This window comes from Coccidioides immitis (genome assembly GCF_000149335.2).
Source record: "Coccidioides immitis RS genomic scaffold supercont3.2, whole genome shotgun sequence".
NCBI lineage: Eukaryota > Fungi > Ascomycota > Eurotiomycetes > Onygenales > Onygenaceae > Coccidioides > Coccidioides immitis.
The window spans coordinates 586,953-600,819 of NW_004504309.1; the positions used below are offsets into that span (position 1 = coordinate 586,953).

The window sequence follows — 13,867 nt, forward strand, 5'->3', positions numbered from 1 at the left end:
TGTATTAGTACAGGCTCTTTAGTACTATTATTTCTTATAAGCTTAGGTGTTTGTTAAGGCATGCTTCTCTGTTCTTACTACTCAGCCATTATCATCCTTACTATGTTGTGATTTTTCATCCTTCTTGCACTCTCACCATCTCAACTAACTCACCTACTTTGACAAGGCATTCCATCATACTCCACTTCATTTGGTGACCAAGCTGAGACCTGAAGATGATGATGTGGTGATTTGATGGCTGCCAAGAAAGAAAAACAAATTCTGAGACACATGAAGCAATACACTATTTTAAGATAAGATCTTATGGACTAGAAATACAGTACTAATCAGATTTTTGTTTAGGAATAAGATTAGGGAGCTTAGATTTGAATGGCTCTTATCTAAAGCTTGCCCAATAAATAGATTTTTTGGAAAGATATTGAATCATTGAGAAACAACAGAATATACTGTGTGACATGACCAAAGATCAAGAAATCAAGAAATCAGGATCAGAATCAACTATAATTGAAGGTACTACAGGATTGTATATGACTATGTCACAAGATGAGAACAGGAGAATTGTGGTTCACTCCCACATTCCTATGCCTTCCTCTGGCATGGCAAATGCACCTTGGTTTGATGGCAGAGATGCTATCTTGTTTATTGAAAGATTTTATCAAATGTGCAAGGATCATGAAGTAATTGACCCTAAGAACATTATTGAATGGTTGGCTAGATACTGTGTTACATGAATTGAAGAATGAATGAAGATCTTAAAAGACTACAAGAAAGATAATTGGAAAGTATTCTTTAAAGAGATTATTCATGAATTTCATGATCAGAACATTACTTACAAGATTTACTGTCAGAATTATCTTTAAGCAATTACAAAGAAACCACATGCTTGGGATAGTAACATTTACATCTATGTTTGAGAATACACTACTATTGCTAGTACAGTACAAGCCAATGAAAGACTTGATGAATTCACTAAGATGTCTTGATTTCTTCAGAAGCTGCCTGAGAAGCTTCAGAATAAGATTATTGACAAGGCAAAGCTCAATCTTTTAGATGATATGTCATTTATTAATTTTAGAAAGATTGTTCAAGTAATCATGAATTTGATTAATCAGTATGAAGGGAATAAGAAGATCTTTAAAGAAGATAAAATGAAGCAGAAGGAAATGAAGAAGCTTGATAAGTAATATTAATTAGCTAACAAACTCTCTACAGTTGAGACTTTAAAGAAAACAGCTAGTTCTGTAAAGACTGAAGAATCTGAATCAAAATTCAAAGCCAAGAGCTCTGAGAGCACCAATATTAAAGCTGCAATTGAAAAGATGACCAACAAGTTTACAAATTTGATATTGACCATGAGAGTACAGTCAAATCAGATACAAGAGAATTCTAATTAGTACTATATGCTGCAGAGAGAAGAGCCTCTGAAACCCATATCAAATTATACAACAAATATGACTACTAATTCTGCAACAGTACAAGTGAATACTCAACTGTAATTAGTCAATTCTTATGTGGCTCAAAATGGTTTGCTGATGACAAGCTATTGTTCTAGTGGCTGAGAAGAAGCTCAAACTGAAGAAATTTCAACACATCTCTCATGCTTTTACTGTGGAAAACCTGGACACTGTCAATCTCAGTGTTATAAATACCAATCTGATGCAAATAACAGGTTCTGTCATATTAATGATGAAGGAAACTTGTGCATGAGTTCTTCTGATCAAAACTATTGAGTTGTCACTTCTAAATCTGGAATACTGAACATGTATATTGTACAGTCTATAGAAGAGAATGAATGAGTAATTTCAGAGTTAACAAGTTCTAAAAAGAAGATCAATCAGCAAGAAGAGATATCTCCAGCAAATTCAATCAGTATGAAGATTCAAGCAGAACAACTTGCATATCTAATATCTGATGAAGAATCTGATTCAGATAAGAAATATGAACCACTGGAAGAAAGAACATCAGTTAATGTTGGAACTGTTGGAGAAGCTAAGAACAGTTAAAAAGCTAAGATTGTAACATCTTATACTCAGCATACTGGACAATTTATTATCTACCAGAATAATCAAGCTAGTGTTGATGATGATATCATGAAAGACATTGAATCAATCAATCAGAAGAAGCCTGAAATTCAGAACAAGATTATGAAGAAACAAAGATCAAGATATTCTGCAACAGATTATTTATTCTCTCAGATCTGTAATTCAACAGATGCCAATGAATTAATGGGTCAAATTCTCAATAGGAAGGTCAAAGTGTCAGTCAAGAAGCTTATAGATGTATTGCTGAAGCTTCATCAAGCATTCTTCAGATCAGATTGAAATAACAGTACTAGCAAAAGCCATGCAAAGGTTGGAGTCTCCAAACTAGTTCAGCCTGAGCTAAAGATTAATTCCAGTCAACTTACATCAAAGCTCATGGTACCAAAATTCAAAACAGCATATGGAATGCATTTGTTATATGTGCCAGTCACTATAAACCAACAAGAATTAATGGCATTGATCAATACTGGTTCAGAAATCAATTTGTTGTCTCAGAAGTACACTGAAATGTTAAATCTGCCAATAGAAAATAAGCCATGAGTGACCATAGTTGTTCAAACAGAAGAAGTCACTTTTTTTTATGTGTTTTGTGACAAAGTGCCTGTTCAGATCAGAGATATTATTACCTATACCTCTTTTCTTATATTTGAGGGAGGGGATCAGCAACTTATTCTTGGAAGATCTTGACAATTTACTGCCTGTTGGGGATGCAACACCTCAGATGATGAAGAAGTAAACTGTGAAATTTATAACAAGAAACAAATGTATTGTCTAGTTTTTGAAGGCTTTAAGCCAAGCTCAAGCAACATAAGATATGCAACTGATAAATGAAACAGCAATCATTTAAACAATTCAACAGGTATTTAATCAGGCAGATGCCCATGAATACAAGGTCTGATAAGAATGAAGAAAATGCAACAAAGACAATAGATATAAGAATTAATGATGAGAAGGTTGAAGGTCAGGAGATTGAAAAGAATAAAGAAGTCAGAAGTGTTGGCAGCAGTACTGGTGTTGATGACTACAGCAATAAGAAGAAATATAGTTCCAGTGATGATGAATTCAAAAGCATGCTAAGTCTAATTGGATTGACCAGTGTGCTGGTGAATCAAATGGACCAATCAGAGAACAAGAATAATTTTGCATTGGGAGTTCAGATTTTCCATTCTCCACTTTCCAATCCAGACAGTATTACAGCTCACTGCAAACATTACACACACAATATTAATTCCAGCTTAATTCAAAAACCTATTCCATAAAGTGCTTGATCAATTTATGCATCTCTGAACAAAAATCATGATTTTGTCATGAAGAAATCACATCAAGTTAACATTTTTAATAGTGGCTGGAACATCAGGCCATCTTCTTCAGAAGTCTGGAGAGTGTGCACTGCTTATAAGCAGAAAGCTGATAAGATAAGACTATTAGCATCTGGAAAATCTGATGGAAGCAAACCAGAAGGTCTAGATAATTGGGTGGATGTTTATTTAAATAAGTATTACTCTGAGAAGAAACACATCATATTTAATTGTAAATTTGATGATCACATTAGATCTAGAATCACATCTTTTTCTGTTGGAGAACAGCTAACAAATAAGAGAATTGAGAAGCTCAAAATTGAATTTGAACTAACAAGTCAGAAGAAGGAATTTTTCATATCAGTTCTTTATAAACATGAAGGGACATTAATGTAGTCATTCAAAGATCTATATGATGTTCATCCTGAATGCTTGCCTCCACAGGTTATTAAGACAGAGTCTCATGAAGCTTGGCAGACTAAGACTTACTGAATTTCTCATGCTCTACATGATAAGCTAATTAAAATCATTCAGAACAGGTTAGAAGTTAAAACATTGAAGTCTTGCCATGATTTATATACTAATCTCTATTTTCTGGTCACAAAGAAACAGAAAGGCAAATATTATTTAGTCAATGCAGCACATATGTACAACAAAGTTACTATTTGAGATGCTTTTATTTTTTCTAATGTTGACAAATATGCTGAAGACTTTGGCAGACTTGTTATGACTAGCCTATGTGACTTGTTCTCTGAATATAATAATTTTCCATTAGCTGAAGAGAGCAGGAATATAACAGCTATTGCAACCCCTATTGAGCTCTTTTGCCATACAACTTTAGTTCAAGGGGCAACAAATTCACCAGCTCAAGCTCAACACAGGATAATGAAGATTATACAAGAAGTTTTTCCAGAGATTGCTTGAGCCTTTATGAATGATCTTGAAGTAAAGAGATCATGTATTAAAGATGAAACTGAAGTCCTCTCAGAAATAAGAAGATTTGTTTATAATCATCTGCAGAACCTGAACTATGTTCTATAGCTTGTCAAAATCTCTGAAGCTAGAATCTCCAGTGCCAAATCTCAATTCTGCATGTCTGAAGTCAATATTATTGGATGAATCTGCAACTATAACAGACAAAAACCTGAGGAAACTAAGATAGCTAAAATTGCAAATTGGCCTACTTCTATAAGCATTACAGAATTACAAGAATTTTTAGAGCTTGCTGGATATTTTCAAATACTTATAGAGCATTACAGTTGAATAACTAAACCTTTATATTATCTGCTTTAATGAAACATTATATGGTCATGGACTGAAGAGCAAAATGACATCTTTATGCTTTTGAAGGAAAAGTTATGTTCATTTCCTATCATTCTTTCAATCAATTATGAACAAGATTCTTTGCTTATCACTGTGGCTGTTGATACCAGTAAATTAGAATGAGGAGAATGTATTATTCAGAAGCAATAAGAGACTCAACATTCTGCATAATACAAATTCAGAGTATGAAATAATTCAGAGAAAACATATAATGCTGGCAAACAAGAATGCAGAGCTGTTTTAAAAGTCTTTAAGAAATTCTGACACTATATCTATAGAGTACCCTTTACCTTGGAAATTGATGCAAAAACTCTTGTTACCTAACTGAATAGAACTGCTACAGATGTTCCAGAAGCTTTAATTACTAATTGAATAGCTTGAATACACCTCTTTAACTTTACTGTTAAACATGTTCCTGGGACAAAACATACAGCTGCTGACAGACTGTCTTGCCAAGAGCTAGATACTGGAGAACAATCTGAATCTGAAGAAGACAAAAATCTGTTTATCTTTATGGATTCTATAAGAGTTTTAGCTGGCTGAGCTCTTAATAGTGAAGATCTTAGAATACTGGACTCCACATATTCAGAAGAATCAGAGAAAATTGCATAATATCTAACCACCTTATCAAAACCATTGGGCATGGAAGAAAAGAAGTACATAAGATTCCAAAAGAAAGCAATTAAATATGTGGTGGAGATCAATTAACTATTTAGATGAGTGGAATCTGATGTGCCTCTAAGATGTATTGTGGACAACAAAGAATAATATGAACAAATTTTACACATAATGTACAACAAATTTGGCCATAAAGAGCAAGAGAGAACATACTCTACCTTACAAGCTTAATACTGATGATCAGAAATGTATAAAGACATGTCTGCTTATATGAAGCACTGTTCTCAATATCAACAAAGAGATTCACAAAGATTAAGTGAAGAGCTTCATTCTATCTAAACTTTTATCTGTTGAAAGAAAGTTGAAGTAGATATCAAACACATGGCTTTCTGTCAAGAACAAAATTATTTGGTTGTTGCAAGATGTAACTTCACTGAATGAGTGAAAGCTAGAGCATTGAAGAAGACAACAGCTGAAGCTGTGGCCAAATTTCTTTATGAGAATATCATCTGTCAATGGGGTCTGCCTGTCAAATTTGTTATAGATGGAGGACCAGAGAATAAGAATGTTGTGGAGATCTTACTGAAGAAATTTAATATCAAACATATTATTATTTTACTCTATAATTCTTCTGCAAATGATATAGTGGAAGTTGGTCATAAGTCTTTAGCTGATGGATTAGCTAAAGCCACCAATGGTACTGGAAGAGATTAAATTAAATATCTTCCTGCAATTCTGATAGCAGATCAAATGACAACTAAGGCTAGTACTAGTATCTCCCCTTATAGATTGCTAATAGGCCAGAAGGCAGTTCTTCCAGTTGAACTCAAGATTCTCACTTGGCAAACAATTTCATGATAAAATGTCTGAATGACTGAAGATCTTCTTCTGATGCATGTACACCAAATTAAACAACAAGATAAGAATGTTCTGAAAGCAGCACATCATCAGCTCCAAATACACACTAAGAATAAGAAATACTTTAATGATACTCATAATATTCAGATCAACTCTCTTCAATCTGGAGACCTTGTCTTGCTTCACAATACCAAAAAAGAACAGAATATGTCTAGAAACAACACTCTGTACTTTTGATAGCTAGAACTCTATAGAGTTAAGTTCATCAATCAAGAACTAGGTTTCTATCATCTTGAAGAGTTAGATGGCACTGAAATTAAAGAATCTATTGCAGGAAGCAGATTAAAGAAGTATCTTATAAGATCTGGAATGGAGCAGCTCAGTAATAGTCCAGCAGATTCAGATGAAGAGATGGAGAATATTTCTCAAAAATATACTACAAGAAGCCAGTCTAATATTCTCTCTAGTAGTTTCTCAGATGTTAGCTTCTTGAATAGAAGAAATGATCAAGATCAGAGTGAGAGCAAAAATAAAAATGACCAAGAAGAAATGGAGCAAACATGATTATCAACTATTATATCAGATGACTGGAGCTTTGCTGTTGTTATATCTTCACAAGATGTGTAATTTGTTGTGTTTTGTTTGCAAAAGTGAAGTTTTTGCTTGCTCTTTTGGGAAGTTTCTTTTATTTGTCTGCAAAGTAAAGTTTTTGCTTGCTTATTTAAAAAGTTTCTCTTTCTTTATTATTTGCAGAAGCCTTCACTTTTTCTGAATTTTTCAGAAGATATTTAAAGACTGATTTTTCTTTTCTGAAGCTTCTACTGTCTTTTATATTCAAGCTTGATTCTTTTTACAGATTCAACATTTTCAACACTTCTTCTTGCCTTCTATTTTGTTATTCTGACATTTGTAATTCTTTTTGGATCACCAATATTCTTCAAAATAGCTGAACAAAGCAACTTGCCTCCTCTAGCCCCTGCACCCAAAAACCAAGACCTGGTCATTACCAGAGACAGTGGAGTCAATCTGAATGGCCATTTCTTTAATAACCTAACAGCAGCTATGGAATACATCAATAACCAAGCTCTGCACCATCCCTACAGCCTACAGATCAAGCTAATGAACACACTGATGCAAGTGACTGATATGATTACTGACTTAGTGGCTCATTTCTATCAATATGTTGAAAGATCCAGAGCTTGACAACACATTACATACACTAATTTCAAAGCCAATTTTCATGATGCTTGAAAGATTACCCTGGATGTCAAATAACATCACATTAATATGCAAAAGATCAAGAATAGACTTGTCACTACATGAAGTATTAACAGGATTGATGCCATATGATCAAAAGTGAAGAGCCTGTGAGGATCGTACGTGTGGATCAGCGTGACAATGAATCTATAGGAGGAATTGTACGTAGAAAAGAGTACGCGAGGTAAAAGGTCTGGTATTAGCAGCTATGTACAACTTGTAGACAAGATTGCCACTGGCTTCCAGCAAGGGGTTCGCGCAGTGGCGGCCTTTTATGTGTGCTCGCGAGCACGTGACTTAGTGCCTCGCGAGGACACATGTACTCCCAACAGCTCGCGAGCCCAGGCCCTGGGCCCTCGCAGGTGTTGTTTGTCCGTGTAAGGGGTTCGCGGGCGAATCCTTACAGAGCCTGTGGGCAGCACAAAAGCTTTGCCATACTCTAAATGTCTACAAGAATTAGAATAAGTTCACCAATAATATTAACAGTGCAGTACTTCAAAGACTAGATGCTACAGGGGCTGGATATCACCAAAGCTTAGCTATATTGCCAGGCAATTATACTACAGCCAACAAAGAAGTTAACTGTATATGTGAACTTTCTTTAAGAGATGCTCTACACTAACAGAGCCTTACCATTGACAACTACAGTCTTCTACAGCTGTTGGCTCTTCCACAGTCATCTAGCTTCTAATGTTCAATTCAGAATATTGCTAGAAGTTCTTCCACTGCAAGCAGCTTCTGAGGTTTACTGGAAGAACTGCAGTCTCCAAGATCATTAAGAGACATTTCAATAAGTGAAATGTCTATGCCACATAGCTGCAATGTGTCAGAAGCCTCTATATATAGCACAATATTGATTAGATCACATGAATTTGAAACTGGCCAATCACAGCCACTATTTGAATTCACCAGTGTGCTGGCTAATCCACTCAGTCAATCAGAAGCTCTGAAGCACCACAGTGAAAGAATTACAGCCATGTCAGCACACCAAACTCTCCAAGACTTAGATAATAATAATGAGTCTGTTATTTCTTCTGAAAGTGATGAAGAGATATCTTGACATAAGCATAAAGAATCTGTCATAACAGTATGCTCTGGTACTTGCTGTTGCCATGGATTTGAACAGCAACTCCTGCAAAAGATAAAGAGTATTAAAATATATTCAGAATTGGAGCTTATTCACATTCTGGAGCAATTAGAAAAGGCATTTAGCAATAAGAAAGCTGATATCTACCTATACTATAACTATGCAAAACTAATGGCTGTGAGGATCGTACGTGTGGATCAGCGTGACAATGAATCTCTAGGAGGAATATACATGGAAAAGAGTACGCGAGGTAAAAGGTCTGTATTCTGGCAACTATGTACGACTTGTAAACAAGATTGCCACTGGCTCCCAGCAAGGGGTTCACACAGTGACAGCCTTTTATGTGTGCTCGCGAGCACGTGACTTAGTGCCTCGCGAGAACACATGCAACTCCCAGCAGCTCGCGAGCTGAGGCCTCTGGCCTTCACGGGTGCTGTTTGTCCGTGTAAGGGGTTCGCGGCGAATCCTTACAATGGCTTCAAAACTCAGGTTGCAGACTCACACACTTAATAGAGAGAAGCTTCTCAACTGTTTGGCTCACATCTATAGAAATTATCATAATATTGGCTTAGTCAAGACCAATGACAGTATCTACCTCTGGTTCCATTTGACAAATAGACCAGCTAGAGCTGAAGATGCTTTAGACATTTACAAATTCAAACATCAGCTAATTATCTCTCTGGTCACAAACATGAGAATATTCAACTTTAACTAATATATACAGATCACTGGAGTTAACAAGTTCATCATCAGCAATCTTCAGAAGAAATGGAAGACCACTGGGTCTGTTATTATTCTCCAGCTAATGCACTGGTGGAACAATAAGTTACAAGATACTACCACTACAGTACTCACTCAGGTCAATGGTGAATACAATATGTACTACCATCATCAGCAAATAATGGGAGATCACAATAATTACAGATGATTGAGAACAATGTATTATAGTATCAGCCAACAAGTCATGCACCAGAACCCTGCATACTACCTATAGTATGTGCTGACAAGACCTAACCATGCTTGGAAATTAATCTTCTATTCATATTACACCAAGTATGCTAAGCCAGAGAATAAAACTGGATTTCACTATATCAATGTCAACATTCCAGATGCTATTACTACTGGAAGGGATATTAACATAATACAAGAATTCTTGATCTTAATAGCAGAAGAGCCCAGCAACTGCACAGAAATCTTGCCAGAAATGCATAATCATCTAGAGAATTGATGGGAACTAGTTAAAGAACAAGGCTTATCCACCAATAGCTATATTCACCACATTAAGAATACAATGTATATTAAAGACAACAAAAGAAAATTTAGTATTAGATGGACCAACATCATTTGTAAACCTGGCAATATCCAAATTACAAGTCTTCTACTGCCCCATGGAGCTCACAGTTCATGCAAAAAGGTCTGGCATACTATGCTACCCTGGTATGTGGCAATTCAGAAGAACCATGAACATCTTAAAGTCAATAAAGCTGGTACCTGGTTACAGCTCTCCACTGCATATAGAAATCTAGTTCCAGAGCCATCATTATCTTCTGGCCATTTAAACCATTACACATCAGTTCCATATTGATTCTCTACTGCTATTCAATTGCAAGGCTTAGGAGCTATATCAGATGTCTTGATAGGCCAAATTAGATGGAACAACTCTATAGTAATTGAGGAGCTTGATACCCTCTTTGAACCAGAAGAGAAGAAGACTCAGAACTTCATTAATAACTGGCATCTAAAGATTATATGAATTGCTTTGGATGCTATTGTCAAGACATACCAAATTAAAAAGAAAGCTTTTGGTAACAAATTCTATTGACATTGTGTGCACAATAATATTGATCCAGCATCAGTTCAGTCTTCTCCTTCTTCTGAGAACTTGGTGGAAGAAGAGAATCATGATGATCACTATTAGAGATTGCTGCTGTCACTCTCTTTATTCTTATTTTCTATCTCTTTTCTTACCAGATTGTTACTAATTCTTAGCCTCTTATTTTCTTTACTAAATTGCCTTTATTTTGTTTCATATGTTGTCTGTTGTCAGGGGACACTAACATTAAAAGCCAGAAGAAAATGTAGTGGGGATTCTGGTACTATATTAGAACAAAGATTGTTCCAGTCCAAGACACAAAATCCCTCCAGCTACTATCTCTGAGCTATATAAATCATCTATAGCTCCTGCATCTCACTTAATACCTTCATGCACCTTTGTACTTTTCTACACACTCATTCTTTATTGCTAGTTTGGTTATTAGTTAGAGAATATGAAGATCTCTTGTTCATAAAGCTTGCTACTGTTTCTTATTAGAGCTGCCTGTATTAGTACAGACTCTTTAGTACTATTATTTCTTATGAGCTTAGGCATCTATTAAGGCATGCTTCTCTGTTCTTACTACTCAGCCATTACCATTCTTACTATATTGTGATTTTTCATTCTTCTTGTGCTCTCACCATCTCAATCAACTCACCTACTTTGACAAGGCATCCCATCATACTCCACTTCAATACTAGATATCAACTGAACTGCATCCAGAATTTCTGATAAAGTCTCAACATAAACAGTCTTTAGCTTTCTTGATTAGATCTTCTGTCAGGTAAAGTCATTTAAATTAATATCTCTCAGTTCTGGTTTCTGTGTCAAGCAGTTCCAGAGCTTGAGTACAGAATTCTAGATGTAGGTCAACAGAATGAATGTATTCTGTTTCAGACTGTTATCATCAAGATACAGCTTCATGTATACTGCTAAATTTGCATACACCTCTATTGTCATAACTGTCAGAGCAGAAATCATGGCAATTAAGATTTATTATTAACTTATATTCAAAATATCATTTTTCTTGTGAAGCTGACTTCTCAAAATTGATACATGGCTTGATCCAGTAAAAGACTTTACAGAATTGATCCTACTTGAACAATCAGACAAAATAGCTGATCAGCTTTTATTGATTGGTTATTTCATAAAGTTCAAAATCAGAATTTTCAGTCAAGCTGAGTTCAATACATTCTCTGATATAATTCTACAAATAAGGTCAGTTTATACTATAACTAGAAGTTTAGAAACATTATTCTGATCTTCAAGCTACTCAAGATCTTACATTTTCAATCTTTACAGAGATCTGACATGCATCTGAAAAGTTCACAAAAATATGAGTTGTTTCTGGCTTTTCAGTTCTCAAGACTCAGCATCTTCTGAATGATATTGGGGATCAGATCAGTATTTAATGTTGATATATAGGCTTATTGCATCTGATTTTGTATCTTGTGCTCCATTACTTGAACCTGCTTTTCAATCTTTGTATGATTAGAGAACACTTCAGTTCAGATACTTGTATTTGAACTAAATGATACTTTTTGAGTCTTTAACATGTTGTGCAATTAGATTTATGAGAAGGTGTAAGCTGTTCTTTTTGATGCTGGTGTGCTCTGTATCTCTGACATTTTGGCTATCAGATTGCTGTTGAGAATGAATGAGAGTAAATGCTTGAATTTTGGAGAAGTTTGCTATCTATTATATAGTTAACTTGAAGTATATTTGACTGCTCAAGTTACTATTCAGATCTGTATCTATATTTCTCTACATTCTAAAATTCAATGCTGCTAAGTGATTGATTTCTTTGAAATAGGCTGATCATCCAGAAGAATGCAGATCATTGCTGACCTTGTATCTCTTAGAGTTAATTACAGGTCTAGATGATTGAAATATTATAGTTAATCTGCAGCACAGTTGGCACATTTTGCAGCTGCTCTAACATTTAACTTTGCTATAATACATCTGAATCCCCAATCAAACAGTAATTTTCTTTCTAATTTCTACATACTTTATCTCAAAGAAATTCCACAGCAATTCTCACTGTTTCTGTAACTTGAAACTTAACTACTGCAGAAACTGGCATATAAATCTCAAGCAAACATGTGAGATCTGAGATACTTGAGATGCATAAAGAACTATATATTTTAGAGAAGATGACTTTATTTGCTATTTCCAGTCTTACAGTTTCAAAGATACAGACAGTCTGTCTATTTGTTGTGGAAATTGCAAGATTGCAATTACATTTTATCTTTAGTGGAACCTGACATTTAGTCAAACAATCAAACTGAAAAGTCAGAATTAAGTATAAGATCTTGAATTCTCTGTCAGCCTGCATTATTCTAATTACTGTATACAGAATGCAGTAAGTCTTTCAGATGTCTCTGATATTCTGTCTGATGCTCTATCTGATACTCATTCTGAACTAGAAGATATCAGAGTGCAGAAGATTATATAAGAAGCAGTAGCAGCTCTACTCATGAGATCAGTTAATAATAATGAATCATAATAATATGAAGAGCCCAAATTCAAACTCTGGTTACAGACTATATTACATCCAGTGCACCTGGTTGATAATGGAGATTCTGATTTTCATTTACAACTAGAGAATTTATTGGGTGACCAGCCAGTTAAGACCTACATTCTGACTATAATGAATAATCTGTTGGAGATTCTAGTTCATGTATGTGCAGAGCCTGATAAAATGCTAGATTACTTCATACTTGCTTTAGAATTATGGTGTGAAAAATCAGGAATATCTTGCCAATACTACAAGACACTGCAGAAAGTCTTACAGATTCCTGAAGACATTAATGTACTGAGATCTCTACTATTAAGGCTGAGCATGTTGAAGAAGAAATGCAGAGCTCAATTTTCTATACTTCTCATCTGACAGGTATTCATACTGGCTGTTCCATTGAAAATACTAACTTTTTCACCTGCTGAGAAGTGACTAATACAGATATCTCTCACATTTAATTTATTTTTTCAGAATTCTGTGGCTCTTTTGTCATTACTGGCAAGGTCTCCTGTATTTTGCAAGAAGATACATATTAGTATGGCTGATCTAGTTGACAACCCAACCAAATTGTGGCAATCATAAAGCTGGGGAAGCTCTATTAGATGTTCATCAGATGACTTTGCATGATATTCTGATGAGACACCAGTCTTTTCTTTCAATTTTGTTTGTTTCAGGTGCAATAATGCTGCATGTAAGTGCACTTGAAATAAACAAGAAATTTATATTGGAAGAATTTAATTTGTGAGTTAGAACTGGAGACTGGCCTGTACAAAATCTGATGAAATTATTCTTATTGTCCAGTACACTATTACTGTCAACAGCTTTAATAAAAGAATTCATTTACTGAGATCTCTGCTTTGCCTGAATGAGCTGCTCTTACTGAAAGATCAGAAAACTCACATTATACATGAAGACAATATTCTAGCTCAACTGGATGTCCATCTTAACTACATCTTTAATAGATTGAATAGCTACAAACTCTCAGAAACAAATAGATTCTTTGTACAGCAAGTAATAAATACAATTTGCTACATATCATCTGTACAAGAGCTT

The 13,867-nt window shown here is 35.0% G+C and overlaps 1 protein-coding gene across 1 annotated transcript; it reads left to right on the plus strand.

Moving 5' to 3' along the window:
• Nucleotides 1-8,955: 8,955 nt before the first annotated feature.
• On the plus strand, nt 8,956-9,711 carry CIMG_12970 (uncharacterized protein; the record flags this gene model as incomplete). Its single annotated transcript, XM_004445202.1, has 3 exons — nt 8,956-9,165; nt 9,208-9,266; nt 9,492-9,711. The coding sequence occupies 3 exons, from the start codon at nt 8,956-8,958 to the stop codon at nt 9,709-9,711; spliced, it is 489 nt and encodes a 162-aa protein (XP_004445259.1).
• Nucleotides 9,712-13,867: the final 4,156 nt, after the last annotated feature.